At 39.0% G+C, this 26694-nt stretch overlaps 1 protein-coding gene across 1 annotated transcript; it reads right to left on the bottom strand.

Annotated features, from left to right (window-relative positions):
* Nucleotides 1-1821: 1821 nt before the first annotated feature.
* Nucleotides 1822-26694, bottom strand: LOC134533433 (mucin-4). Its single transcript, XM_063370956.1, has 3 exons — nt 26653-26694; nt 25662-25928; nt 1822-6247 (listed from the first exon to the last, which is right to left on the bottom strand). Exons 1-3 carry the CDS (start codon nt 26692-26694, stop codon nt 2945-2947), a joined length of 3612 nt encoding a protein of 1203 aa, XP_063227026.1. The 3' UTR covers nt 1822-2944.

Raw genomic sequence — 26694 nt, 5'->3', positions numbered from 1 at the left:
AGTTTAGATTAAGAATTTCAACTTGCAATTATAGTATTAGTGACACTTTTATAACCATTAGTAACTATACAATTTGTAAAAAATTATAACTCTTTCTTAATAATTTAGAAACATTCATTGGTAAAAAACTTAAGCAAAAAGTTGTTTAAAACTTTTATAATCTGCATATTTATTTTGTAAACACCATTTTAGTTTCTGTTTAAGATTTTTGTGAAACCAAAGTAACCAATTATAACCAATTAGTTACTATGAACTTTATCAATCTTTATCTATCTGTTAAGTTTCGTGTTTTTTCGTAAAGTTATTTATATGTATCATTGTATGTTGTTGTGTTAATGTGTTTTTGGTTGTATGTGTCATAAAGCACAAAAAACCGAATTTCAATTTGATCTGACAGTTTTAAAGAAGCAGAATAATATGCTACGCATAGTAATATATATTTTTTTATTTCGTAATAGATAAAATACTTAAATTTTAGCAGAGTTTATTTTTTAAAGACTGCAAAGCTGTGTAAAGCCCGCCAACATTCAATTTACGAGCCTACGTCTCCACTAGGGCGCCTGTGCTGCTTGACCTGTGCCAACAAACTACACTTCACAAAATTATTTCCCTCGAATTTCCGCATCTTAAATATATATTTTGTAGACTTTAATTTAATATGGACATTAAAAACCTTAATATCTGAGATGTTTGTGTTCTATCAACCTAATCTACAATTAAGTACTTCAATTATTCCAGTGTACAAAAATGTAAATTCTATAAAGCTAGTTACATTACGATTTTATGAGTAAGGCTGTTATCCTCATTCTGTGGAATGTATAAGAAATGTTGGCAGAATTCCCCTTCGTCCATTTTTGTTATGGCAGTATTTTATTATGGTACTTTTCCGTCGCCATCGTCAAAACAGGAGGAAAAGTATCACAATGGAAAACTATCATTTGTATTATTTTTTAAAATCGTCGTAATAATACAATACAATAATACAATTTTGGGAACATTTCTTTCTTCTCGTCCGCGATCTGGACATGATTTGTTATTGCAACTATCACCGTCAGAAGCGCTATCTGTAAGCTTATAAAGTTAACCTGAGAAACAGCTAGAGGTTTGACAGCGCTATCTACCGAACATCGAGAGCAATGCCGCTTTACTCTTTCCATGGAGTGTATAAGAAAGTATGGCTTAATTCAGTCCCGCCCTTTGAAATTATGGCAGTTTTCCGTTGTTGTACTTTTCCGCCTTTTTCGAAGAGGCCAGGCGGAATACCGTCATTATGGCAGTCTTGTGCGCCCTCCACCCACACATCTGTCGAAGACGTCTCCGAACTGTGAGGGATATGAACACCAGTCGAAGCGAAGTGATGCAGTATCATTGGCGTGCAGTTCACATAAGACGTTTCACGTTAAACCAACGGCCGTGTGTCCCGACACAGCCTCACCCAATGTTATTATATTTTTTTTTTTTTTTTGTTATCCCGGCTGTTGACCTCGGCCCCCAGGCTTGACTGCGCAGACGCCGTTTTTAGTTTTTTGTTTCCCAACTTGTTACATTTCACACTTCAGTGGTACGATTGCATAATGATGTTTTGAAAACGACTAACACTTTTTGGTACTTTTTTTTTTATTTCCATGAAACAGCTTATTTACAGCTTGTTTTTGATATTATTGAATTGCGCTGTACAAATTAAATGATCAAAATTTATTTCACAAAAACGTTTAGAATTTTTTCTTTACATTTGGTATGGATGTTAGGTGCTTGTGTTTGAAACTAAAATGTTTGGTGATACGATTTCCATTTTCTTAAAATAAAAAAATAAAAAAATCATTAGAGTACACATATTTTTTATTCTCGTCAGTGGCTTTAAATAGTTTGGAAAGTCTTTTTTAGAAACTTCTACCTTACGAGTCAAAGAAAGTACAACACAATCTCAAATTCTAAAGACAGTAACAATTCTGACACAAATGTAAACTCTGATACACAAAACCAGAGGAAAATGTGCCAATGTGTGTTCCTTCAAACCAGTTTGGTACATGACCAAAAATATATAGTCTCAAACATTTTCTACTTGTAACAACATTTGTTTACAAGTATATGAATTTTAGTGTTAAATATTTGAGAAAACCTCCTTAGTTTGCAATAATTTTGATAACATTTTGTGGAAAAAAAAAATACATTTGTAAGGATTTTGAGACGCACGCATACAAATGAGGAAAATCTAGAAAAGTAATTTCTCAAAATTCGTATTCAAGTATACTTTGTTCAAGGGATTTGGAAAAAAACTCCTTAGATAATTAAATAGCCTAATACTAACAACATTTTATGGCCAAAATGGTATGTTTACCTATAATCACATTTATAAGGTGACGTGTCATTACAGCTATGAGATCTGATCCAACATATTTTTTTCCTCCATTTTTCCAGGCGGCTTGAGAAATCTGCTATCTTTTTTTTTTTTTTGCTATCACAAATTAAACTCAAAGGTTATACTCTTGGTATGATTGAAACAAACATGTCTTGAACAGCAAGAAAATATGACGCAATAACTGAATAAATACAATGTTTTATGAGCTTTTTACTTATTGAAATAAATATATTTCATAAATATGATATAATATGATATTCGTGTCCTTGGTCCATAAACATTTAACATATATTTTTCAACCTGGCTACGCTACATACGCTTAGAGAAAGTTATTTATTGCTTAAATTTCCGTGATTGTCATTTATAACTAAACTGTAATTTTTCTTCCATTATTGCCTGCTTTTTGTGCTAACAGATATAGGCAGTTGAAAAAATGTGTGTAAATTATGAACATGTTTCAGGCATTAAAAAATATGTTGGCACAAAAACATTTACCAATACATAACTTAATCTAACGAATAAGTAATTAATCATGACTGACTTAAAGTTAAAGCTTATTTTGTGCAGTGAACTGTTTAATGGTTTTCATGGTACATTCACTGGTAAGAAATTTCTGCTGTTTCCTATTTTAGGTTCAAACCTAAGGTTAACTTTATCTTTTTCCTCTTCGCCAACTTCAAGAAACGAGTGCCAGTCGAGCAGAAAGTACAGTCCATTTGGTTTAGGTGTTGGAAGGTCTTTACTGACGTCAGCGTTGGCCAGGGCTGTCTCGCCCCCACCAAAAGACTCTGCAAGGTCGGCGAGAGAAGGACCCGCGGAGTCTGCGGATGATGATGAAGACGATGACGAAGATGAAGATGATGCGGATGACGAAGGCAATGAAGATGAAGATGATGCGGATGACGAAGAAGATGATGAAGATGATGCGGATGACGAAGAAGATGATGGAGACGTTTCATTTGTATTCGAGGCAGAATCTGGGCCGGTCATGTTTTCTTGTTGACGTTTTACGTCATTTTTTTGCTCACCATTGATTGGAAACCACTCTTCCAAAAGTAACGGATCGGGAGCATCTTTTATTTGATCTAGAGTAAATTTTTTCTCATCATCAATGCCCAATTGTAACATATCCCTTCGTGTGCTAAGTGGACCAGGGACAGTCATGAGCGGTATTGAAAATGTGGTGTTCAGCTCTCGAATCTCTTCCGGACTTAGGGTACCATTTTCTTTCGTCAAATGTTTGATTATTTCCAAGAGTTTGTTAAGTCTCTGCGTTTCTTCTTTTGTGTGATTTAGCATTGCATAATGAGTAGATGGTTTGTAAATATTCTTGTTTAATTTCTTGTTTGTTTTCTTCTTCTCGTCGAGCTTTTTGTTTTGTGATGGCACCAGACCTAAGTTTTCTAAGACATCCATCATTTCATCAGACATTATTTCTGTGTTGATTGTAGGCAATCCAGTGGTTAGGGAAGATTCGTTTACAGTTTTGTTTTGTTTTTCTGCGTTTATTGACGATCCTTCTACATTAGAGTTTAGAGATTTTTGAGATCGAGCTCTGGGAACCCCAATGTTCGTTGGTGCTTCCCTGCCTGTTTCAGACATTGGCACCAGTCCAAAAGATGCAAGAAACTGCTTCATGTCACTGCTCATGATATCGTCTTGTATGCTTTCTCCCGAGTGTCTAGGAATGGGAAGGGGTTTAAAGCTAAGATAAGAGCTAGGGTTTACAGTGGGTTCAACATTTAACTTGGGCAGAGATTGTTCTGTTGTAACCGCCTGAGTCTCCTGGCTATATTTCTCTCCATTCGGTGACGGGAGAAGCCCGATTGACATCAGAATATCTTTCATTTCTTGTGAAAGAGATTCTGCAGCCATTGATGCATTTGGAGTCGTTAGGGATTTCGCTGTTGTCACTGCTATTGTCGGATATGTTGTAGAGGTTGGCGTATCGTTAGCGGGAAATAGTCCTATAGCAGCAAGGACCTCTCTTACTTTCTCGTGCATATTTTTTTCTGTTGTCACATCATTTTGGGGGTTCCTGTTAATAAACGTGTCTTGGAGTCCCGCGTTGAGCGATGGTGAAGGTGTAATGAAAAGAATGTTAGATTGTGGTTTATGATTCTCCTGTTCTGTTATTTTAACATTCATCGAGGCCAAAACATCTCTCATTTCATTTGGTAGAGCAACATCAAAATGTTCTTGAGTGTTTGTTGTGTAGGACGAAGTTTCAGAATTTACTCTATTATTTTGTGCAAGTGGTTGAAAATTGTTTATCAAATGAGCATTACTTTGCCCAGCTTGCTCGTTATTGTAAGTTTTTATTGGAGCTTGAGCTAGTCTTACTGTGCTAGTTTCAATGTTTTGATGCTTGTGAGTATTTTGAGAATTAACTGCATTAGCTGCTGTTGAGTTCGGTAGTATCCTAGTGCTTTTTATTTGTGTTGCTTGAGTATCAGGAGGTATTGCTGGATACTTTGTGGCATATACTATGGGTTGGCGTACTGGATTAGTAGTTACATACGGAGAAGGGGCTATAGACATTTGTGTTGAAAAATAATTTGATCCTGTTGATAAAACTGGTGATGTAATACTAGAGCTCATAATATGATGTACCGAAGTAGTTGGTGTTGTATATGTCAAACCAAAGGGTGGCATCCGTGTTGGTAGGTTGTTTATTCCATTCCTTGAAGGAGCTGAATGATTAGAAATTTGGGGACGACGTCTTCGTTTACTTGGTTGATGTAGCTGTGGTCGCTTTGTTGCAGTCGACAACACATGTTGATTTTGAAAGTTATGATATTGTTGTCCAGGTTTTGCACTGGGTGCATAGTTTTGATTCTGAAGATGACTACTACTTTGCTGACCAATATTTTCTGGTGTGCTGACCACAGCATGATAGTGGCTTTGTTGTTGATGGTGTAGATTCTTGATTGTATCAGGTATAATTTTGTTTGATTCAGTAGATGGTAAGGTATTAGGTTTTTGTGTCGATATAGGTTGGATAAGATCTGTATATTTCTGGGTGGTTGGTCTTTCAGTTTCCTGGTTATAAGAAATGTGCAAGCCATTGCTGGATGTAGTCTGCTGAACGGACTTGAGTGTGATTGACTGTTGTATTTTTTCATCTACAGGATATCGGTGGTTAGGAGCCTGCACTTCTGTGCCAAAGCCGTGCAGTGGTTCCTTTTCTTCTGGTGGCCCATATTTGCTCGAATATAACTTCATCGGCTTGGATTCCGATGTGTATTGCTCTAATTCTGATTGGGTTCTCTTTAGTTTTTGTTCTTCCTGATGAAGGTGTGTGGGCTTCTTGCCCAACTTTGAATCGTAACCAAGTGCAGAGTTTGCAGAAGCAAGAAACCCTTCAGTCTCGTTTGCGATGATCCTAGTGATGGGCCGCTTGGTGTATAGTTCCTGCATGCTGGTGTCACTCAAGTTATTTGCTTTGAAAGGCAGGACGACCATCAACGCTCGCCTGTAGTTCTCCCTCGACTTTCGCACCTCAGTTGAGGTCGTGTCACTGGAGTTTCCCGTGATATTGTACAGTATATCGAGTATCTCCTGCGTGGATAGTCTGGGCAGGGCGGGATTGGCCGCCAGAATGTCTTGTACCTCCTTCACAGTGCCGTTCACATCGACCTCGTTCACCGTGAAGTTGGTCTTCAGCTCGGACTCATCTGCGATGCTGGTGATCGGCGTCGTGAAAGCAGAATCCTGTTCGATTTGCGTCATCGGTGAAATGTAGTAGCCTTCGTTGTCGTAACGAACGGAAGGATCTCCTAGTCCCTCCGCTGCCGTCGTGGGGACGTCAGAGATGTCCGCATGCTGAGCAGAAGCACTCGCCCGTATGACCAGCAGGACTCCTACTACACATAGTGCAGTGACACGCTGTGAACAGAAGCAAAACAGTATTAGAACCTCAGTTGAAAAAAGTTTGATTCGTATATATAACAAACTTGGCTAAATTATGGGGCAGTCAGTTAAGTTGAAAAACAATGAAAGGGTTCATATCAATAACAACACATATCGAAAACTTGATTTTTAAAGAAACCAACAAAATTTGCTTCTCCCTCAAAATAATTTATATTGGATTCAAATTTTGTAAACATCATCTGTGCTTTCTTTACAATACTATCATTCATTCCGCCAAGGTGTCATGCATCCTTGGTTCCACAGTACACCGTGACGAGTTTAGTTTTTTGATGGAAATCAGACTAGGGTTGTTTTTTATGTGAACCCTTCATAGTGGTAAATAAATCAAGACACTCCCTTTTAAAGCCACATAAAAAGAAATATCCTTATGTATCGTTTAATGTATAACAGTAACTACACAAAAACCCTGACAAAGAAGTTCAGGTACACTGTTGAGGCGTACAAACGGAAAGCGTTACAGCCTGAAATTTCAGGCATTCAGTTAGCTTTTTGATACGAATATCTACATAACTGTGGTTTAAATTACTCAGCTACATGTAATGAATGAATCTGTAGCACATATTAGGTATATGCTTTTAAGTGTTCTATAGAGGCGAGTGAGTTTACAATTGGGTGGGAAAACAAAGCTAGAGATGAAATTGGAAAACGTATTTTGCAACCAACTATTGAACTGGTGTATAGAAAAGTACTAATATTGGTGACGCCATTAGACACTGTTCAAGTGACCATCCGGTGTAAGGCCAGGAACACGATGACACATGTAAAAAGTAAAAGTAACAAAAAACCATTTACATTTACGCTAACTTAGAAATTTCGAGTGTCACATTACTATGGTAAACATTATCGCTTAAAAAACTTTGACAAAGAATAAAATTGGTGTGAAAAAAGTTGAAATTGAGTTTGAAAATTATTGTTGTAATGCGTGTGTTACATGGTTATTTAATAAAGTTGTAATATATTGTGTCTGTGGATTATTGGAACACAGACGATGAAAGAAGTTGGCTGTAACAACTAAATTATCGAATTAAGATGAAGATGTTTTATTCATTCCCGTATGAACATATAAAAATATTTACTTCGTTTAGTGTTTAAAACCTTTACTTTTGCGAAAAAGACATTTCAGCAATAGTCAAGTATCAAAGTGGCAAATTTACTATGCTTTGGTAACTAACGATTTACGTTATAAAATGGAACTTTTGAACACGACTACGGTATAAACTCTCATAAAACGCTATACAATAAATTGTTAAGTCAAAATTAAAATTAATTCTATTAACTGTCTTTTGATTATCAATAACACCAACTAGAAACTGGTATAACCTAAAATATTAACACTAACACGAGGCAGTCAAAGTCAAACACAAACACATTCACCACAGCTAGACGTTACTCCTTCCCACCTCAGCTAGGATTGGTCCACAGGTCATTTGGCGTATAAAAAAAACCTACAACGCGAAATCTTGGAATGACAAGCTTTACTTTAAACAAACGTACGTTTTACTTTAGTTAGGATTAAATTATTATTTCTTCTTTTAAGGAGATAATTTCCTAAATCATATATATATATATATATATATATATATATATATATGTGTGTGTGTGTGTGTGTGTGTGTGTGAGTGTGTGTGTGTGTAGGTGTGTGTGTGTGTGTTGGTGATTTAAATTGATCAAATATTTGACTATGTTTGATAGTTTATAACTGGTTTTATCAACTAAATAAGAAAATATTCAATTGTTTCCGGGGTCGTGGGGTATTGTACTGTTTAACATTTCGAATGTATCATTTGTCGTGTAACACTTCATTTTTGAAATAAAATTCATTAATAAATAAATATGAGCTTATACCAATACACAATAAATCTGAATTTTTTTGAGTTTTTGGAAAGCCAGATTTTTATAGCTCTATGAATAGTTTAAAGACAAAAACTGCATACAACCGGTTCATTAAAAACTGTGACTTGTGCGTTGCAGTCGGGCTAACTCGTGCACTCACGGAGGTCGAGATGGAGTGAGCTACTCCAAGAGCACAGAGTTAGTTGGAGTTCACAGCGTGGTAATCATTGCAGTATATGTAAGAAACACGATGCCGTGTGTGAAATTTTGAAACAGTGAGCTGAACGGGAGATGGCGTGTCGGGATCCTCAACTGTTTCAAAGATAAAAAGCTAAAGCCAAAATTTGTTGGTTGGTAATAATAATAACAGCAAACTATTTAACGTGTATTTTGAACATACGCCATTCCTAGCAACATTTTTAAATCAATATTCCGCATTGCAAGAATCATTTTAAGAACGAGGTAATAGCAAATCTAATTTTCGGTATTGCTATCCATACGCTTTTATTTTATTTCATGTGTGTTTTTATTTTTTTTTTATTTTTTGTTTAGTGATGAATATATGACGAACACGCAGTCACCACATCTGAAAAACCACCTGAAAAGACGCACTGCAGGCGCATGCGTGGTCGTTCGTTTCAGAAGAACGTTCTGCACACGGACGTCAGCGAATGCTCAAATGCATTTCGTGCGGTCGAGAGGCTGAAGTGTGAACGTGTAGTATAATAACCAGGAGCGTACGTAAAACTTCATTTTGTTAATTGGAATGATAGATTGGGTTTCTTAGGATTTCGGCGTGTGTGTCGGGGGGGGGGGTGTGGAAGCCGAACCTGGAGACGTCTGTCGCGCAGTAGGCCCGACGACGGATGCAGGCGGATGCAGGTCTTGGACGAGCCACAAAGCCACAAAGGGGGCTGGCCCACTCGACATGCGCCGCGGTAAGCACGGGAAATGACGTAACGGTTCCCGCGCCGCCGCGGCATCAGGCTCTCAACGGTAAAACGCCAGTGGCTGCGGGCCCCCGCGGGGAGAGACCGCCAGTGGCGCGTGCGGAAATCACTTCGCGGGGAGGTGGTGCGCAAACAAGTTTTCTTGGCACCACCACCACTAGGCTGTGTTTAGAAGGTTATGCAATCTACAACAATAATTTTGACACGTTTGCAATTACTACTACACTCAGATTGTTTAACTAGACATTTTTTCATACGAAAGAAAGGTTGGTTGAAGGGAGGGAGAAAGGGGTTGCTGCTCAATATGGCACCTCCACTACTGAATACCTGCACGCGATTATTGTCATAGTTTTACTCGCAGGTTTTTTCGCTAGTTTATTTTGAAAATCAAATTAGGCCAAATTGAAAACCAAATTGCTTTGTTTTAACTAAACATTCTCGTGAAAGGAAACTTCAAAAATGTTTTTTTATAGAGCTTAATTTTTTTTTTTTTTTAGTACTCTGCACTATAATTAGATATTCTAGGTAAGAGAGACCTTCAATCGAGGAAGTATCGAATCACAAGTTACCCAGTTGAGACGCATCACAGCTCAACAGCGAAATTGTTTGCTATCACTACTAAATTATTCGAGTTGCTTGATTGAAAGAGATCGAGAGCAACGGTTTGACAGAGATGATGACGCGTGTGCACGGAGAAATCTTGGCGAGGATCTCTGCGAAACTATGTGTTCTGCCCTCGGATGCTACTACAACTCCGTCACGTAGGATGACACACTTGGCGTCACCGAAGCGCTTCTGACGAAGTGACGAGAGAGAGAGAGAGAGAGAGATGAGCTGACGGAGTGTCCGGGTGAAAGTGGCCGGCCTGCTTGCGACCCTGCCCGCGTCTGGTTGGAGAGGGAGAAGAGGAGAGATGCCGCGGTGATGGTCCAGCACCTACAGCGACGGCAGCAGCCGAGGTGGACTCGAAGCTTTCAGGTTCCTTCACAGCAGGTGCGCCGAGCGCAGCGGTAGGGTCTGATGTGGGGGGGAGGGGGGCCCCTACGTGTCTGAGAACCGAATTCAGAGAAGTCCTTCGAAAGTGCAGTCTGCACTCATTCACCTGGCAGACTACCCACCTCTCGTGACACCTCCAGTGACTTACAGCTGACAGTAACTTCCTGTATGCTTTCAGCTGAGATCTGACAACACTGCACAACTTTTCTCGGATTAACTGTTCATTAGTGCGGTGGGAAAGCGTCTCGTAGGCCTATCTCTTTTCGATTGTCCTCTTTTTTTTTTTTTTTTGGTATCCCGCCGAAAATACCATGCTGGTATGTTTATTTACGGTAGATGTAACTTGTGTGACGATGGATATGGGACCTAAAATTGTAGCATTTAATCCCGATTAAAATGTTGTTTGTTGATTTTATAAGAAAATATAAGAAAATAAACAAAAAATTTACGCGATTATAAAACTTACCCAAATGTTGTACGTACATGACTAGGGACTGAAAAACTGTCGCGGTTCAATGACCTCCAGGATATACTCCACGATCCTCTGCATACTCGAGCAAACATCGCCTGTTCATTGGCTACTGACCCGTTAGGCGTCTCAACTGGATAACTAGTGATTTGATTTTTCTTTGATTTAGGGTCTATAACTAGCCAAGATTCCTCCAGATAAACAGTGAATAAATAGCAGACGAAGCACAATTATGTAATAATTTGAATGATTTCATATCTCAATTAATCCACGAATTTTTCGGTCGCTAAACATGTCTATAAGAATGGATTTTTAAAAATTATGGTTATTTTCAAACTTTTGTTTATGATACAAATGAAACGTATTTGCCAAAATTCGAATGTATCTTCTCGAAACTGTAATTTCAATTTCCAGACCTCAGAGAATCCAAAAACCTAGTCACAATTGTCACTACAGTTACTAAATCAATCGTTGTCATGTTTCAATCGTAATAGGCGAAACGTTTATTTACTATTGATTTAATCTAAAAATAGATTTTTTCACAGAGAATTCAAATTCCGATTCTGCCATATAGCAAACATTTTTTTTATAATTTTCAATCAGTTACTAAAACATTTTATTTGAAAATTTATGTATCATATCAAAAACGTCATCCGTTTCGTCGATTTCAACTGAGCAAGCATTCAAAAAAGGTTTCACACCACATTATCTTTCAATGGTTTGGCTTTTATCATCCAGCAGTCAACCAACCACAAAAAAACACCTCTGCATCTAGATGGCTAAGATTGATGATCTGACAGTAGGCATTTACCAGCCAACCACGATACACAGACAAAGCTACAAAGATTTAACACACAGCTCGTCTAGAAATATTTTCGCGAAAATTATATGGCCATAGTAATGACACTTTATTATAAATTGATATAAACATAAAATTACAAAAAAAACTACAGTTTGTCGAATACAGAAAAGCAGTTGCCGTGGCTGCTATGCAGCTGATAGATAGGGACTGAAAACAAAACAATCGCATTCAAGATAGACTCCTAGATCCCGTGCATACTTGGGCAAACGTCGCCTGTTCATTGGCCGCTGACCTGTGATGTGTCTAACTGGGATTGAGGGTTTCTTATTGGAAATGATTTCTCCAGAGTAACAGTGAACCAATAGCCGAATAAGCACAGAGGTAAAATTATTTGAATTTTATCAAATCACTAAATGTATCCGCGAATTTTTCCGATCTCTATAGGGGCAGGCATTTTTCGTCAATAAATCTGAATGCCTATTAGACTGCAACAAGGTATACGCGCACCAGCGGTTTCCTTCCTTGTGATTGGCGGCCGTCTGCGAGAGAAGTAGTTGCCTTATTTGGCTGAGCCACACAGGACTCATTTGCTTCCGCAATGAATTACTACTGTGATTGGTGTTTTTAACAATCGTCGTGTACCTGAAAGAAACTCACCCAATCACGAAACGCAGACGATGCTACAGTGTTTTAACTTTCAGCTAGTCTCGGAATCTTTTCGCGAAATATGCATGGCCCTACCGATCTCTACTGATGGATAGGGGTAGGCATTTTTCGCGAATAAATCTGAACGCCTATTAGACTGCAACAAGGTATACGCGCACCAGCGTTTTCTTCTTCATGATTGGCGGCCGTCTGCGAGAGAAGTAGTTGTTTTATTTGGCTGAGCCACTAAGGACGCATTTTCTTCCGCAATGAATTACTACTGTGATCGGTGTTTTTAACGATCGTCATGTACCTGAAAGAAACTCGCCCAATCACGAAACGCAGACGATGCTACAGTTTTTTGAACTTTCAGCTAGTCTCGGAATCTTTTCGCGAAATATATGCGTGGCCCTACCGATCTCTACTGATGGACAAAGAATACTTGAAAGAGATGTCGTCGTGCGGGCGCACACGAAGGAAGCGAAGGTCGTCGGCCAGGCGTGGGGTGGGTGTCGGGAAGCTATCGGACAGGACCGGTGCCCGTTGCGCCACCGACGGGGATGTGGCAAGAGCTAGCGGCCCGCTGTCGCGTCTCTCCGCGGCGCGCGCGTTGCCCAACGAGCCTCCCTGGGCCGCCTCAGCCGCCCGCCGAGGTCCCGTTCCGACCCGCGCCAACCCAGCCTTCACTTGCCACTTTTCCGGTACAACTGATTCCTAGAGACCGCAAAAAATTCTAGGATTCATTTCGTGATAGGCTGAAATTCAAACATGTGTACAATCATGCTGGTTCTGCTATTGGCTCGCAGTTTAACTGGAGCTCATCTCTGGGCCAACGAGAGACTATCGACCAAAGAAGCGTCGAATCACAAGGTACCCACAGTGGAGACGCTTCACGATTTAGTATACCCAAATGAACACGCGTGTTTACTTGAGAAATGCAGAGGATTATGGAGGCTATCCTAGAGGTCATTGAATCCGCGAATTTTTCCGGTCCCTACGGTGATTCCTGAGGTCGATTCAGGCGATTCTCTTCAGAACGAAACGAAACGTGCAATGCTTAGGATTACGGTGCTCTATGGCGTAAACAACAGTAAATAACGGTAAACAAAAATAGTGCATGTTTGCGAGGGTAGAGGAACAGTCGCCAAGGTGATGCCCGCATTTTGACTGACTCCAATTAACTTTAAGAGGAATAAATAGTCACCGTGTTGAAACGTTTATTTTTTCACGATACCTATTTTTACCATCAATGATTGATCACAAAAGCTTCCGTTAGGGTATGGTCACACCAATATATTTTCCAAAACTGTTTAAGAGTGACTTTTGTTTATTTTATTACAGCTACAATCGTTAAAAAAAATTAACCCCCATTGATATCACAAGATGCAATACCGGTTACAGTAGATATCTATCAATTTCCAGCATTACATTTTGGGTTGTACTTTAACAAACTAAAATTGATGATAGTAACAGTCAATAAGTTTGCAATGACAAAAAAAACCTTTGAAAATACTGTAGATAGTGCACAGAAAATAATGTTCTCCTGTAATTTTTTCAAAATATTCCTTTGGAAACCAGTAACCACGAAATAGTTTGTAACACTACAAGAAAGATATTGTAAATTGAGACAACACTGGCTATGGTTGTTTTTGCATGAATGAAATACGTTTTTCGAGATAAGTAATTATTACTACAAATTGGCGCACAATTATGTATTCTAATTGATGTTTTATTCAATCATATTTTTTAAACTTTGGAGAAGATAACATAATATTCAATAATTGGACTTTATTTTGTTTTATTATGCTTATTAATGTGCGCAGTTGATACTGGAAAGCTATTCAGGAATCAGTTTACAAATAACTTTGCTATTGGAGGAACTGGGGCAACACAAAACATAAATGCCCGAGTAAGAATCCGAGCCCAGTATTTCGAGTACCTAATCACTATTTTGTGGTGATACAGTTGTTTCATGTAAATGTATAAATTTACAATATCTGTACTTTTGCATGAATATTTCGCTTCCATCTACAAAAAAAATACAGCGTATGTACACTTTACATACAATTTATTTCGATTTGTTTTCTGCACTTGGCTGCAACTCGAGCCGTGAACTGTCAGGCACATACACGCGTCACTGAAGTTCGCGCGTTGAGAGTGAGTGCTATGAGATCTGTATATCCTCAAAAATGTATCAGCTGCATCTGTCATGACACACGTTTCAAACAGTGCAATTGGCAGATAAACCATTAAGGCTCTGTCTCACTCACCACAATGATTTTTTTTCTTTCATGTTTCCATCATACCTTTAATTTATGGTCTGTTTCATTAATTTTTAACTCGATACCTACCTTATATTGGTTGTTAAACAGATATTCGCTTAGTGTAGTACCACGGGTGTAAATTATAATTGTAATTATCATCAGTTTTGTGACTTTTTACACCTATGAAATTACACTAAGTGAATATGTATTGTAAAGATGTGTGGCAGAACAAAAAATGCAAGGGAGGTGTTGCGTTAAAACTTTAGTAACAGTCCTTAAATAAAATAATTAACAAAAAAAAGAAGTTAATCAGCATGGCATGTGAGACCGAGTCTTGAATGTCCGGAGATAATCCACAAAAATGTTCTCAGCTCTTCCTTGAAAATGAGTTTCTGTGTTCGGTTCTGGTTTCTCTCTGGGAGAATGTAGAGCCAGTTCAGTGCGAAAGTCCACGTGACCTCGATTTTCAAGTGAAAGCTCTTATTATAAAAAAACACTGGGTTCGTAAAGGTGCACGGGTCAACATATCTCTTCTCGATTAGATATACCTACCATCAAAAGTGTTTTGAGAGATTCTATCCTTTTATAGATTGAAAAAAAAATACGATTGCGTTCTCATTGCGAGTTATTAAAATAAAAATTATTGTGTTTTTCCCAGTTGTATAACTGAGAGACACTAGAAAAGTTTTTATATTGCAATCATCTTTTTCGTTGTGAGGAGTATCGACACGCAATGTCATTTGTTAAAATTCACTGAATTAGGTTGCGTGTGGTTCGGTAAACTTATGTCATTGTGTACGTATTTTTGACAGTCCAACCAAGGTGAGATAAATTATCTTCATTTTTTGATCAAACTATCCACATAAGAATGAATTATAATTATAAACTCAACTGCACAAATCAATAATTATTTTCCACTCGAATAAATAAATTGTGGATTCTTTGAATGAAATTTAAAAAAATATATATGACAGCGTCAATCGTAAGCCGTTACGAAAACTGTAAAGCAGACAAACACAAGCAGCGTTATGAAAAATTCAGTAGCATCACAGCTGCGTCATTTCTACCTCTCTACCCTGCCGTCTCCCCTTCCGAACGTTACATCTTGCATATAGAGTGCTACGCTACGTACCTATCCCTCCCCCTCCCTTGTCTTTTTCATTCGACCGCTGGCGCATGCGTTGGAGTGGCGTCGCCGCTGACGCACTCTCCTGCTCCACCGGTTCCCCCCCACCCCGTGCCTAACTATTCCCCTCGTGCGATGGGAATTTTCGGGGACGCACCACAACGCCGAAATACCACAACGCCGAACGTACAATAACGCCGAAAACCATAACGCCGAATGCCAAATTGACTACAACGCCGACAGCTAGAAAACTGCTGTGTACCACAACGCCGAATTACCACAACGCCTAAATACATTAACGCCGAAAAATGTCATTGCAGAACTGCCACAAAGGTTAGGTTAGGTAAGGAAAGGTTAGGTTAGGTTAGGTTAGGTTAGGCTAGCCTAGGTTAGGTTAGGTTGTGGTATTTCGGCGTTAAGATACATTCAATAACACACACATTCATTCAGTTGTTTTTCATTTTGCTCCTGTGGCCCCTCCTCCCCGCAGCAACATTTTTCGGCGTTACTGTATTTCGGCTTTGTGGAACACAGCAGTTTTCTAGCTGTCGGCGTTGCGGTCAATTTGGCATTCGGCGTTATGGTATTCGGCGTTATTGTACGTTCGGCGTTGTGGTATTCCGGCGTTGTGGTAACGACCCGGAATTTTCGTAACGTTCGAGAATTGTTGTTGTTCCCTCAGTAGGGAAGTTCCACTTCAGAAGGACTGTCGAATCCTCTGGCGGTAGTCATGAGGTCCTGGCTGCGGTGCTGGTGCCGACATCCTCGAACGCACCGCGGGTGAGAGTGGCGTGTCTCGACGCGCGACGGCCCCCGGGGACCCTAGGCAGCCCTGCGGCGACTCCGGGAAATGAGCGCAGTGCGTGCAGGTGTGTTGCTGGGAAGGGGAATGGTGGGGAGGGGGGTACGAAGAGGCGGGCCTGTCCCGTTGTCTGAAGAGCGTGCGGCGGCCTTTATCGGGCGTGAAACCCCGCTTCGCGCCGCGGGCCCGCCTTCTATCCTAATAGGCGTGCCGCGCGATCGCGCACCCCCGCCGCTAGTTCGCCCAGGCCTAACGGACTGCCCAACACCGGCAACTACCACCGACATCTTCCCTGCCGGCGCCACGCCGCGCAGGAGGAGACGGAACATCAGTCGGAGAACGAACAGGACGGTACGAGAACTGGAAAAAAAAAAAAAAAAAAAAAAAAAAATGAAGAATTTATGCACGGTGTCTGAAAAAAGAAAGGAGCGGTTCAGGAGGAAGAAAGAATAAAAAAAAAATATTTGGAAGAAATAAAGTACATGTATTATAAAATATATCCGAGCCAATATCGCAGAACTGAAACATGAAATACGCCCCTCTCATCCGCCCGAACGGAATCCAGGAATATATAAGATAAATGACAATCAGTAATTACAGAACTGAAGATGAAGAACTGGCGATTTAAAAAAAAAATATTCTAGTAAACCCTCAACAGGGATCATATATAGGAGTTAAAATTTAAAGAAATGCCACTAGATTGGAATAATCATTCTTCTAATCTCAACACTTTTGCATTCTTGCTCAGTGTTCATACTGTCGTGGCCACTGTCTGAGATGCTTGGCTTGTGAGTTTTAGCCGCGTCGAAGACGTCATAGGTTTGCCAACGTTTCGGTCGACATTGCAGTTGCCATATTCAGGGTAAGTACCTGATACCCTAAAAATAAACCCTTAAGCCATTGATTGGCACGGTTAGAACCCACAAGCCAAGCGACCTGTGAACTATTTATAATATTCTGTCAGTTGAGCCGAGTGCAAGACAAGCTATGTTAAAGTAGTGTTTTGCGCATGTTAAAATATCTATATATATTTTAAAGTATCTATGTCATAAAGCCACTCAATTAATATTAATATAAAATAATCTGACAATTTCAGTGGAGCAAAACAATTAAAAATGTAAAAAAGGGAATGCAAAAGGAAAAATTGATTGCATAATAGTTTTTTTTAGGAGATAGTATTGCTAGCTTGTTTCTAGAGTACCGTAAGAACTATTTTGAATTTAATTTCATCCAATATTCAAAGAAAATTGTGTTAATGCCCGTGTCTAAAAAAAACATAAAAAATAAAAATAACTTAGGTTGTATGTGGCCGCTCACTAACCAAAATCCATTAACATATACTCTTACACTAACCAAACATTACCAGAGCGTTGCATATCTAATTAAAAAAGAAGTGTTTTTTATAGATATTGTAGAGAAAAATAATCGAATCAATTTTAAACTAAACAGATGATTGTGACTGAATGTCTAAATTTAACTTCATCACATATTTACCTTCAAATTTATATTTTTCTCGCGTATCAAATCTTTCGAGTACTGAATATTTGTTGGCATTTGAGGATTTGAGGATTTAACTGACCCCTCTTTAGTTAATGTTTTTTTTTCGAACATTCAATCCGTTATTTGTTTCCCTTCAGCCTGCGCTGCTCACTAGATCGTGGCCTTGAGGAATAGTGCCTGTCCTGCCACTGGACTCTGGGCCTTATCGTGTAACGGTCAACTTAATTTAATCATGCCAAAGAAATATAAATTCTAACGCACATTTTTCTAAAATTAAATTATGTTGATTGGGAATCATAAGTTTGAAAGATCTTTCAGAAAATGTTACTCTGTATGTGTGTTTTTCAAATGTACATCAAAATACCTTTAACATTGCTGCTATGTGACACTGGTAAATAAAAAATAAAATAAAACGTATGTTAAACGAGAGCGAAACGCTCTCTCTTTTTCTAATTTACTCGTGTCGTGACAATGAAATTATTAAAGTATGAAGAATATGCGGCGTATTTAGAAAATGACAAATTGAATGGAGGGTAGTGTTAAATTGGCGCATGCATAATACTAACATTAGTCGTCTTTGCAGAAAAAGTGTTCCATGAGAGTAATAATTAATAGAAAATGATTTTAGGGTGTTATTCGTAGGTATTAATTAATAAATGATGTGCTTTAATAAAGCGCCAGTTCATTTCCCTCCGTAAACACTGAGTTGAATCTAAATTCATTAGCGATGTCGTAAGTTGGATAGAGAAAGATGCTTTTAGGGGATCTTTAAAAGTTCATCGCAATGGGAGTAAGAGATTAGTTGAGAAATCATGGACGTATTGCGATGGACGAATGTTATGCAACGTCGTTTGTCCATAATGTCTAACCAACGAATTATTTTGCTGGTATGTTACTACTCAGTCTATACAATGAAGAGAACCTGACGTAACTTGACAGAAAGTAGCATATTGCCTTTTTCACACGTAAGCATCAGTCAAGCTGAAGGACAGAATGGGAATCTTAACACCCAATCGGCACGCTCCTTCCTTTTTTTTTTTTCACTCAAGCCACGCCGTTATTTTGAATTTAGGCCTGAATTACACCTAACGATTTCTCCCAGCCTTAAAATGATTTAGATTTTAAAACACAAGTAACAAATATGAAGCTACAACTATAAACGTTTATAATATGTAGTCCTTGAAGACATTTAAAGATGGAACCGTACTTTAGTAATCCCATTATACAAAACTTCAACTAACGGCAATGACATGTAAATAAACATATTCTTTTTTTTTAATTCAGAGATTTGTTATTTCATTGAAAATAACACCCTTTAGATATGAATCATAAAGCACGATTCATTCGCGTTTCCAAAATACAATATTTTTCATTGTACGCAGTAGTACTAACGACGAGCAAGCCGGCGAACAAATGTATCTTAAGTTAAGATAAATAAATGGTAAGTTATCATAAGGTAACTTTTCATTAAAATTGTTTTTATTAACGTCAAACAAGCTATATAATTCCTAATTTGTCTGATCGGCAATGATCGGCGCCGGTCATCGGCGAAAATGATCGGTATCGGAATGATCGGCAAATTTAGTGATCGGCCCAGCCCTAATCTTAACCCAAACCCAATTACGTGTAACCCGCTACAGGATGTGACCTTGTTACCGACAAAGAGTACCCTTAAAAGGCAGACTGTCCCAGAACTCAATGTCAATCCGAGCACAGTTTATGGACCAATTATTTAGGGTTATGCATTAGAAACCCAAAATTAAAAAGTGTCTTAGTTTTTTTTCCGTTATTAGCATTTTTCAAAAATTTTTAAATCTCCACCCTGCATCAACTTACTGGATACTGTGACTACAATTTTTATCCCGTAATCATAAATTACCATTCTGTTGATAACAATTTGAAATAAAATCAAACATAATTCACTTTTAGGGAAAAAAATTGTGCATGACTTATGGTACGAAAACTTTTAATCGGGTAACTTTGACTATTACTGCTGTAAAAAAATTACTTTGCTAACTTAACAAGATTTTTGCTTAAATGAGCCATAATTTAATATAACTTTTAAGTTAGCATAGAATTTATTTTCACGTTAAGAATATTCAAAGTTAACCGAATAAAAAAATTGCCGCATAAGTCGTTCAATGAATTCCCCCCTCCCCCAAGCCCATCACTTTTCCAACAAAAGTAAAAAGTATAGTATGTTTTATTTATTTAGAAAAGTGGTCAATTGCAAGGTTATTAATGAAGGTGTTACAAAAATGTGTATTCAAAGTATTTTACAATAAGTGTGGTGTAGGATAGGGATTTTAAAACTTTTGAAAAATTGTCTATAACTAGAGATCGGAAAAATTCGTGGATTAATTTCGTAATATGATAAAATTCAAGTAATTATAACTTTGTGCCTCTTCTTATATTGGTTCACAGTTAATCGGAGGAATCATGGCCAATTTGAGACACTAACCAAAGAAATTCCGAATCACGAGTTATCTAGTTGGCTTCACAGATCAGCAGCCAATGAACAGGCAACGTTTGCCCAAGTATGCAGAGGATCGTGGAGTCTACCCTGGTGGTCACCGAACACGCGAATTTTTACGTACTTACTTATAACTCAAAAACTACAGCACTTTTAATTTGGTTATTTTTATTCAGCACCGCGATTGATTGGCAGGTCTCTAATCATTAGTCTATGGCCACCACCACATCTTCCATCAGCAACGTCGCGCGAAGAAACGTAACCACTATCGCTGCGATAAATCGCAGACAACTCTCTCGCGTGCAACACTGTTATTACGGAGAGTATAGCCAAGGTCGAACTACCGTGTTTCACAACACACAATTTCGTCCTATACTTTTTTTTCTTCCAGCCCGCCGCACTTTCTCTTTCATATGAGCTCGTCGGCTCTACGACGCATCACAGACATTTCTCCAACGCATTTGGACTTTAGGACTGCTTTCACAAAACTGGGCCGTCTGTTCTATTGAATAATCCTTTTACCGTGTAACCGCGATATGGATTCACTAAGAAAAACATATTGTGTAGAGAACCAAAATTATGTAACCATTAGGGACTAGAAAAATTCTCGGATTCAGTGGCCTCCAGAACAGACTACACGATTATCTGCGTATTTGAACAAACGTCGCCTGTTCATTGGCTGCTGACTTGTGAGGCGTCTCAACTGGGTAACTTGTGATTCGATACTTCTTTGATTGCGGGTCTCTAACTGGCCAAGGTTCATCCAGATCAGCAGTGAACCAACAGAAGAAGAGGCATACAGGTATAATTATTTGTATTTTAAAATATCACGATATTAATCCGTGAATTATACCGGTCTCTAGTAATCACACACTGAAAAAAAAAGATCTATTGTGAACAGGAGGTGGCAATCCTTCTAGATGGATACTTCTTAAAGCCGCCTTCTGATCAGATGGTGGTTTGCGCCATGTTTGTGGGACACTCAAAATTCGGTTGAGTGCAATGTTTAGTTTTAAAGAACTGCACTTCGTGAAAGTCACTGTGTTCAACGGCGGGAAGTTCTAATTAATTGCTAGAGGCATGTACCTTCTGCGAAAATATTTCGAAACTAGCTGTGTGTTGAAACCTTGAAGCGTCGTCTGTGTTTCGTGATTGGTTAAATTTCTGTCAGGTACATGTCTACTGTAGGCACACAAATAGCAGCCAGTTCGTGCGGAAGCAAACTCGCCGTGATTGTCCTGGTGAAAGGTGACAATGGCCTCTCTTACATTATTCTGTCAACGAATTCGTACTCCCATCTGATGGTAAATAACCTCACAGAAGCGAATTGAACGGATTCTTTTTTATTGGACAGTTGATTGGCCGGTTGGGACTTGGCTTCTGACTGGCCACTGCACGCTGTGTGAGATACCCTACTAACAAAAAAAAACTCTGTCTGTTAGCTGTTCTTAATTACCACTTTTTATTTAATATCAAACGATAACTGTGAGGCATAGGTCAGGCCCCGTGCCATGGCTGAAAAAAAATCACATTTACAATTGCTGTTAATAAATTAAACCAAATTTCAGCTTCTCAACGCAACCAAATTCTAAATGTATTTTGTTCAAGGATGGAGGTAAGGGGCGACATTCCGTAGCCCGGAGCTCTACTAGGTAGATTTATCACCGCCATATATCTGGACCATTATGCTGTTTTTATGGCGTATTCAACTGGAGTTCGTAATAAATAATATGCCTAAGTACATATTTTTTTGGGACTTAACGCTGTTTGGGTTGAAACTGATATTATTCCAATAACTAATAGCAATTAAAGTTCATATTTTTAAGTAATCCTAAAATAAATAAAACCAGGCAGCACCGTTACAACTATACCCTCTAGATTAGAACCAACATCACGTTGATAAGGTGCAAGAGATCTGAGCACTACACAGCGCTATCTTGATTTTGATAGAGGGTTGCTTCTATTTGTGCACGTCCAAACTGGTTATGCGTCAGCAATGAACGTATTAAAATAAAACAATTTAATTAAGTACGAGAGAAAAATCCTTATTTGATACAGAGGTTAAATAATTACAGTGGTTGAAATATTACAGAATTTTTAAGTCTAGCAATATAAAATAAATAGCCAAAATTTTAGGTATTTTATTATCTACCTATATTCTAACATTTTTAGATACCTCATCAATGTCCACGACCGTTATGCCAGCTGGCTTGGTGAAGAAAGCTCTTGGCACGTGATAATAATCTCAAACAGAACATGTGAAGCGTCATCAAACAATTGAGCTTTTATTGAGGAAGTGTAACATAATGGTTGTCGTTATGTTTAACGGCTATTTTTTTTAATAAATTTGGTTTAAACTTGTGTGTGTCATAGTGCACGCAGTAAGCACATCTTAAGGTTATAAAATACCGTCATTAATTTGGTATGGCTTATTTTCAATGCAAAAAGTGTTTGATAGTTTGTATCTAAAACGTCAAAATGTGCAAAGCGTGATAATGATTTATTTCATTTATATAATTACAAGAAAATCGCGGATATGTTAGATTACCAAGTTTAAACAAATTTAATGTACCTTCGATTACATTAGCTAACTACTGACCTTTATATTGACCAATGATAAAACCTTGCGTTAAAGACCGTTGGTTTACGGATCCAACAAATTAACTGCTGCAAAACTTTGGAATAATTTGTTACATGAAAGCTCACTCAAAGAAAAACCTAGAAAGTGTCTCGGAATACAAATCAAATCAAGCACATGGAAAGTTCGTACGAGGTTGGAGTCTCTTCTTGGATTATTACATTGGAATTCTAAATATGCGGTCAGTGGCCTGGCCTAAAGCAAGGTGGGGTAGAACTTTCTCCGGCAGGGACAGAGACAGTTAACTCGGAAACACACAAGGCCTTGGCTAACTCGCAGACGAAACGTTTGAACATTCGAACATTCTGACCTCCACATTTTCTTAAATCCGCTTCGTGAACAGACATCGTTCAGATTTTTTTTAATTTATTCATTTTATTTTCAGAAAATATATTATTATATATTATATATATTATTAACCACACTGTTACTTCTTAACTACACCCAGACTCAATCACGTGTGTTCTTCTGAAGCTCTTCGCACAGTTTACCAGTCTAAAAATGTTAATGTGGAATAAGTGCTTGTGAAAACACGTCGTTTTGAATGGGCGTGAACCAGGCAATGTTGGCCGTTGTGAGAATGATTTTATTTTCTAAAGTGTTGTGGATAGTGCCAAGATTTTTCTTAAAGGATAGATTCAAAACTACTATGGAAAGTGCAAAGCCGCAATACGTTTATGGTTGGGTCACGGTCTACACGTTACTTCTGAAAACAAAATAAAAAGTTATGCCATAAAAGGCATCGTTATATATATTTTTCCTTTGAGAAATATTTATTACGTCCATCCAAGGCAAATGTATTTATAGAATACAACTGTCATTCTGATTTGATATTTGCATATTACATCCAAAATAAACGAAATCGTTGAAAATAAACGTTTAAGGTGTAGTTTTCCGTCGCATTCACTAACTACATAGATGAAAAAAGTTAAAATGTAATTATTACTTATAATTCAATTACACTGTTTAAATTTGAAGGTGAATGTACGCGTCGTTGATTGACAACGTCGAGTGTACGACAGGAAAGGCCTAACTTATCACATCGCCTCACTGACATAAATATAACCCGGTAGCTAGGAGAGTTCCTTTAGGACCGACTTTTGAAAGTGTAATATTTTTATTAATTTCTGCTTAAACACGTACGTTTTTTCTTAATGTTGGTGAAGAGTTATTGTAACACGTCCTACAAGTAATAAAAGAAACTTCGTTACTTTAGAGAGCAATAGGATGAATAATGTTCGCTACTCTACCTTGGTTTCGGAAATTTAACGGAGTGAAGTGACAGATGAAGTTCGAGAATACCTAGAAATCAAGCCACACCACAACAAAAACAACAGAATCCAGAACAGCGCAATGCCACGAGTATTCGCTTAATAAGTTTGATCGGGTAGCAATGTGCATGTGTGTGAGAGAGTAGTTTTCTGATTTTAATGCAGATTAACTGAGAAACATCCATAATTTCCCTATGACACTAAAAATTAAAAAAAAGACAATAAGATATTTTAATTATGGTTACAGATGTGACAGAACTAACACCAGCAAGATATGATTATTTTTTAAAGAAAAGCCTTAGTATAATTATTGTCCTATTGTGGTCAGTTTTCAAACACCAATCCAAAACTTCTAGCATTTCGCTGTGAAGGAATACACGCAACTGTTAAAACTACTACAAATCACTTGAAATTGGTTATTAAAAAAAATGTTACACTGCTCCGAAAATTTTTCAAAAATTCCAAAAGTATTTCAGTGAAATTCCACTGATTCCCAGTACGTAGTTCTTAACAGAATCATATTTAAAGTGTACAACAATCCACAATGTAGGTGGCCTGCCCACCTTACCCGTCGTGTATTCGTGTTACGTGCTTCACTCGCACGCCTCACAGACGGCGGCCACGGACTGCGCTAGGTGTCGCGGCGGTACGAGACGCAAGACTCATAGTCCAAAGGCCAGGATTCGATACCCGCGCGGGGGAAACTTTTTTTTCTTCAAGTAATTGTTTGTATAGGATGGTGAAACAAATACTTACTTGTTGCAACAAATTATATTTTTAACCTTGCCAAATTTTACTTGTGAAAAATAAATTGATTTTTATAGGCTACACATAACAAAATATATACTAGTAGAGTTGAAGAAACCATTGCTGGGCCAACAAAATTTGTCCTATTACAAATATTTTTGTATTTATATTTCTCTCAGTGAGCGCATTCTGATCTCGGATTTCCATGATTTCCCAGAAATCCCCCCGGAAAAATGCTGGGATGATTCCTTACTCTAGCCTTTCCTACCTCAAAGTGCCTGAATGATTTCCGTCCAGCGTTACCAACTCTGACCAGCAGGGGCATGTATTTTCTACGGAAAGATCTCGAGACAAGCTGAGAATAAACAAAAATGGAATCATTTCGTGATATGATAAAATTCAAATAATTACAACTTTTTGCTTCGTCTGCTATTGGTTCACTGTTAATGCGGAGGAATCTTCGCCAGTTAAAAAAAAAAACTCAATCAAAGAAGTATTGAATTACGATTTACCCAGTTGAAACGCCTCACAGATCAGCAACCAATGAACCGGCGACTTTTGTCCAAGTATGCAGAGGATCGTGGAGTTTATCCTGGAGGTCACTGAACTCCCGCAAATTTTTTCCAGTCCCTACTGATTGGTAGGGTTTTTTTTCTTTCAGATACTTGTCTACTGTCAGCGTAAGCAAACGTGTCCTGATTTTTTTTTTGGACTACAGCCCCTTCACGCTGAAGTCAGTCTAACACAACCGAAGTGTTTGTGGGTCCTCCTATCCAAACTGGGAGCGGGTGTCTCGGTCAAACAAGGTGGCGACTTCTCCGGCAGACGGCGGTCTGATGACGAGGAGACTCACCATGGCGAGGCGGGCGCTGCCAGGTGCCCCTGCGGCCGCCGGAGGTAGGGCGCTCGGCTGCTGAGGACGCTGGGCCGCCGGGGAGAGAGACGCGCAGGGCGGGTGCTCGACTGTCGGGTGCCGGCCGTCGACTGCCGGGTTTGAGTCGCTGGCAACCCCCTCTTCCTCCCCGCGCGGGCCCGCCTGCCCCACTTTCCCGCCGCGAGACGCCGCCGGCGCAGCGCCCCGGCCCAGAGCAGCGCCGACCGTCGTCGACCGTCGGGAAGCCTACAACTCACGTAGCTTCGGTTCCCTGCAAGAATTTCCGAAGATTTCCGAAGTTTTGCGTTTTGGTATAAACGCGCCCGCCTCGTCAGGGGTGTATGTGTGTTAGTGAGGCGGGATGATAAGCGCGACGCTCGCTGGTGCTTCCAGCGCGGATATAGCCTCTAAGCGCAAGGCTCTGAACTGGCGCGCATTCGTCTCGTCGTCACAGGATAACTGTGAAATTTGAGCGGTGACCGTAACATTATATGACGGAGAAATGAAGATAAATGTGTTATGCAAGCCCCTTAAGTGCTTTCAAGAATCTGTACTGATTGTTTTATGCCTAAAAATTACTCTGAAAACACGCGTTTTAGGCATTTTAAAGCTTCTAAAAAAACAGTTTAAAAACTGAATCCGAAATTAAAAGTACTTTTCGGCCCTCAGCGAACTCTTAAATGCTATTCGTAAATGGGCCCCACTCGGATATCTGGAGTAGTTTTGAAATCGCGTTGTTTTTCCTGAAGCTCTGCACACCGTATGTGTGCCCAGGTAGGCGGGCCCCTTAACGCCACTTCAGCCGCTAAATCAGAAGTTTCCAATGAAAACAAGCATGTTGTGACTGACCTAACCTAACCTAACCTTTCGATTTTTTTAATTTCAATTTTTGAGATAAATCCGAAGTTGCACGAACGTGGTAGGGAACCGAAACTACGTGAGTTGTAGGCTTCCCCCGACCGTCACCAACCGTCACCACACTCTCCGCCGGCGACACCTGCGCGCTTCCCAT

This window comes from Bacillus rossius, chromosome 6 (assembly GCF_032445375.1).
Source record: "Bacillus rossius redtenbacheri isolate Brsri chromosome 6, Brsri_v3, whole genome shotgun sequence".
NCBI lineage: Eukaryota > Metazoa > Arthropoda > Insecta > Phasmatodea > Bacillidae > Bacillus > Bacillus rossius.
Note: the sequence above shows the minus strand (reverse complement) of the source record. Positions and strands in the feature narration are given on the sequence as shown.

Excerpts from the sequence above, each read along its gene's own strand:
- LOC134533433 (XM_063370956.1), bottom strand. The coding sequence starts at position 26,694 with ATGGGAAGCGCGCAGGTGTCGCCGGCGGAGAGTGTGGTGACG. Across the intron at positions 25,929-26,652 it reads CGGCGGAGAGTGTGGTGACG|GCTTCCCGACGGTCGACGAC; the intron begins GTTGGTGACGGT and ends CGTGAGTTGTAG. Across the intron at positions 6,248-25,661 it reads GCAGCGCCCGCCTCGCCATG|CGTGTCACTGCACTATGTGT; the intron begins GTGAGTCTCCTC and ends TTCTGTTCACAG.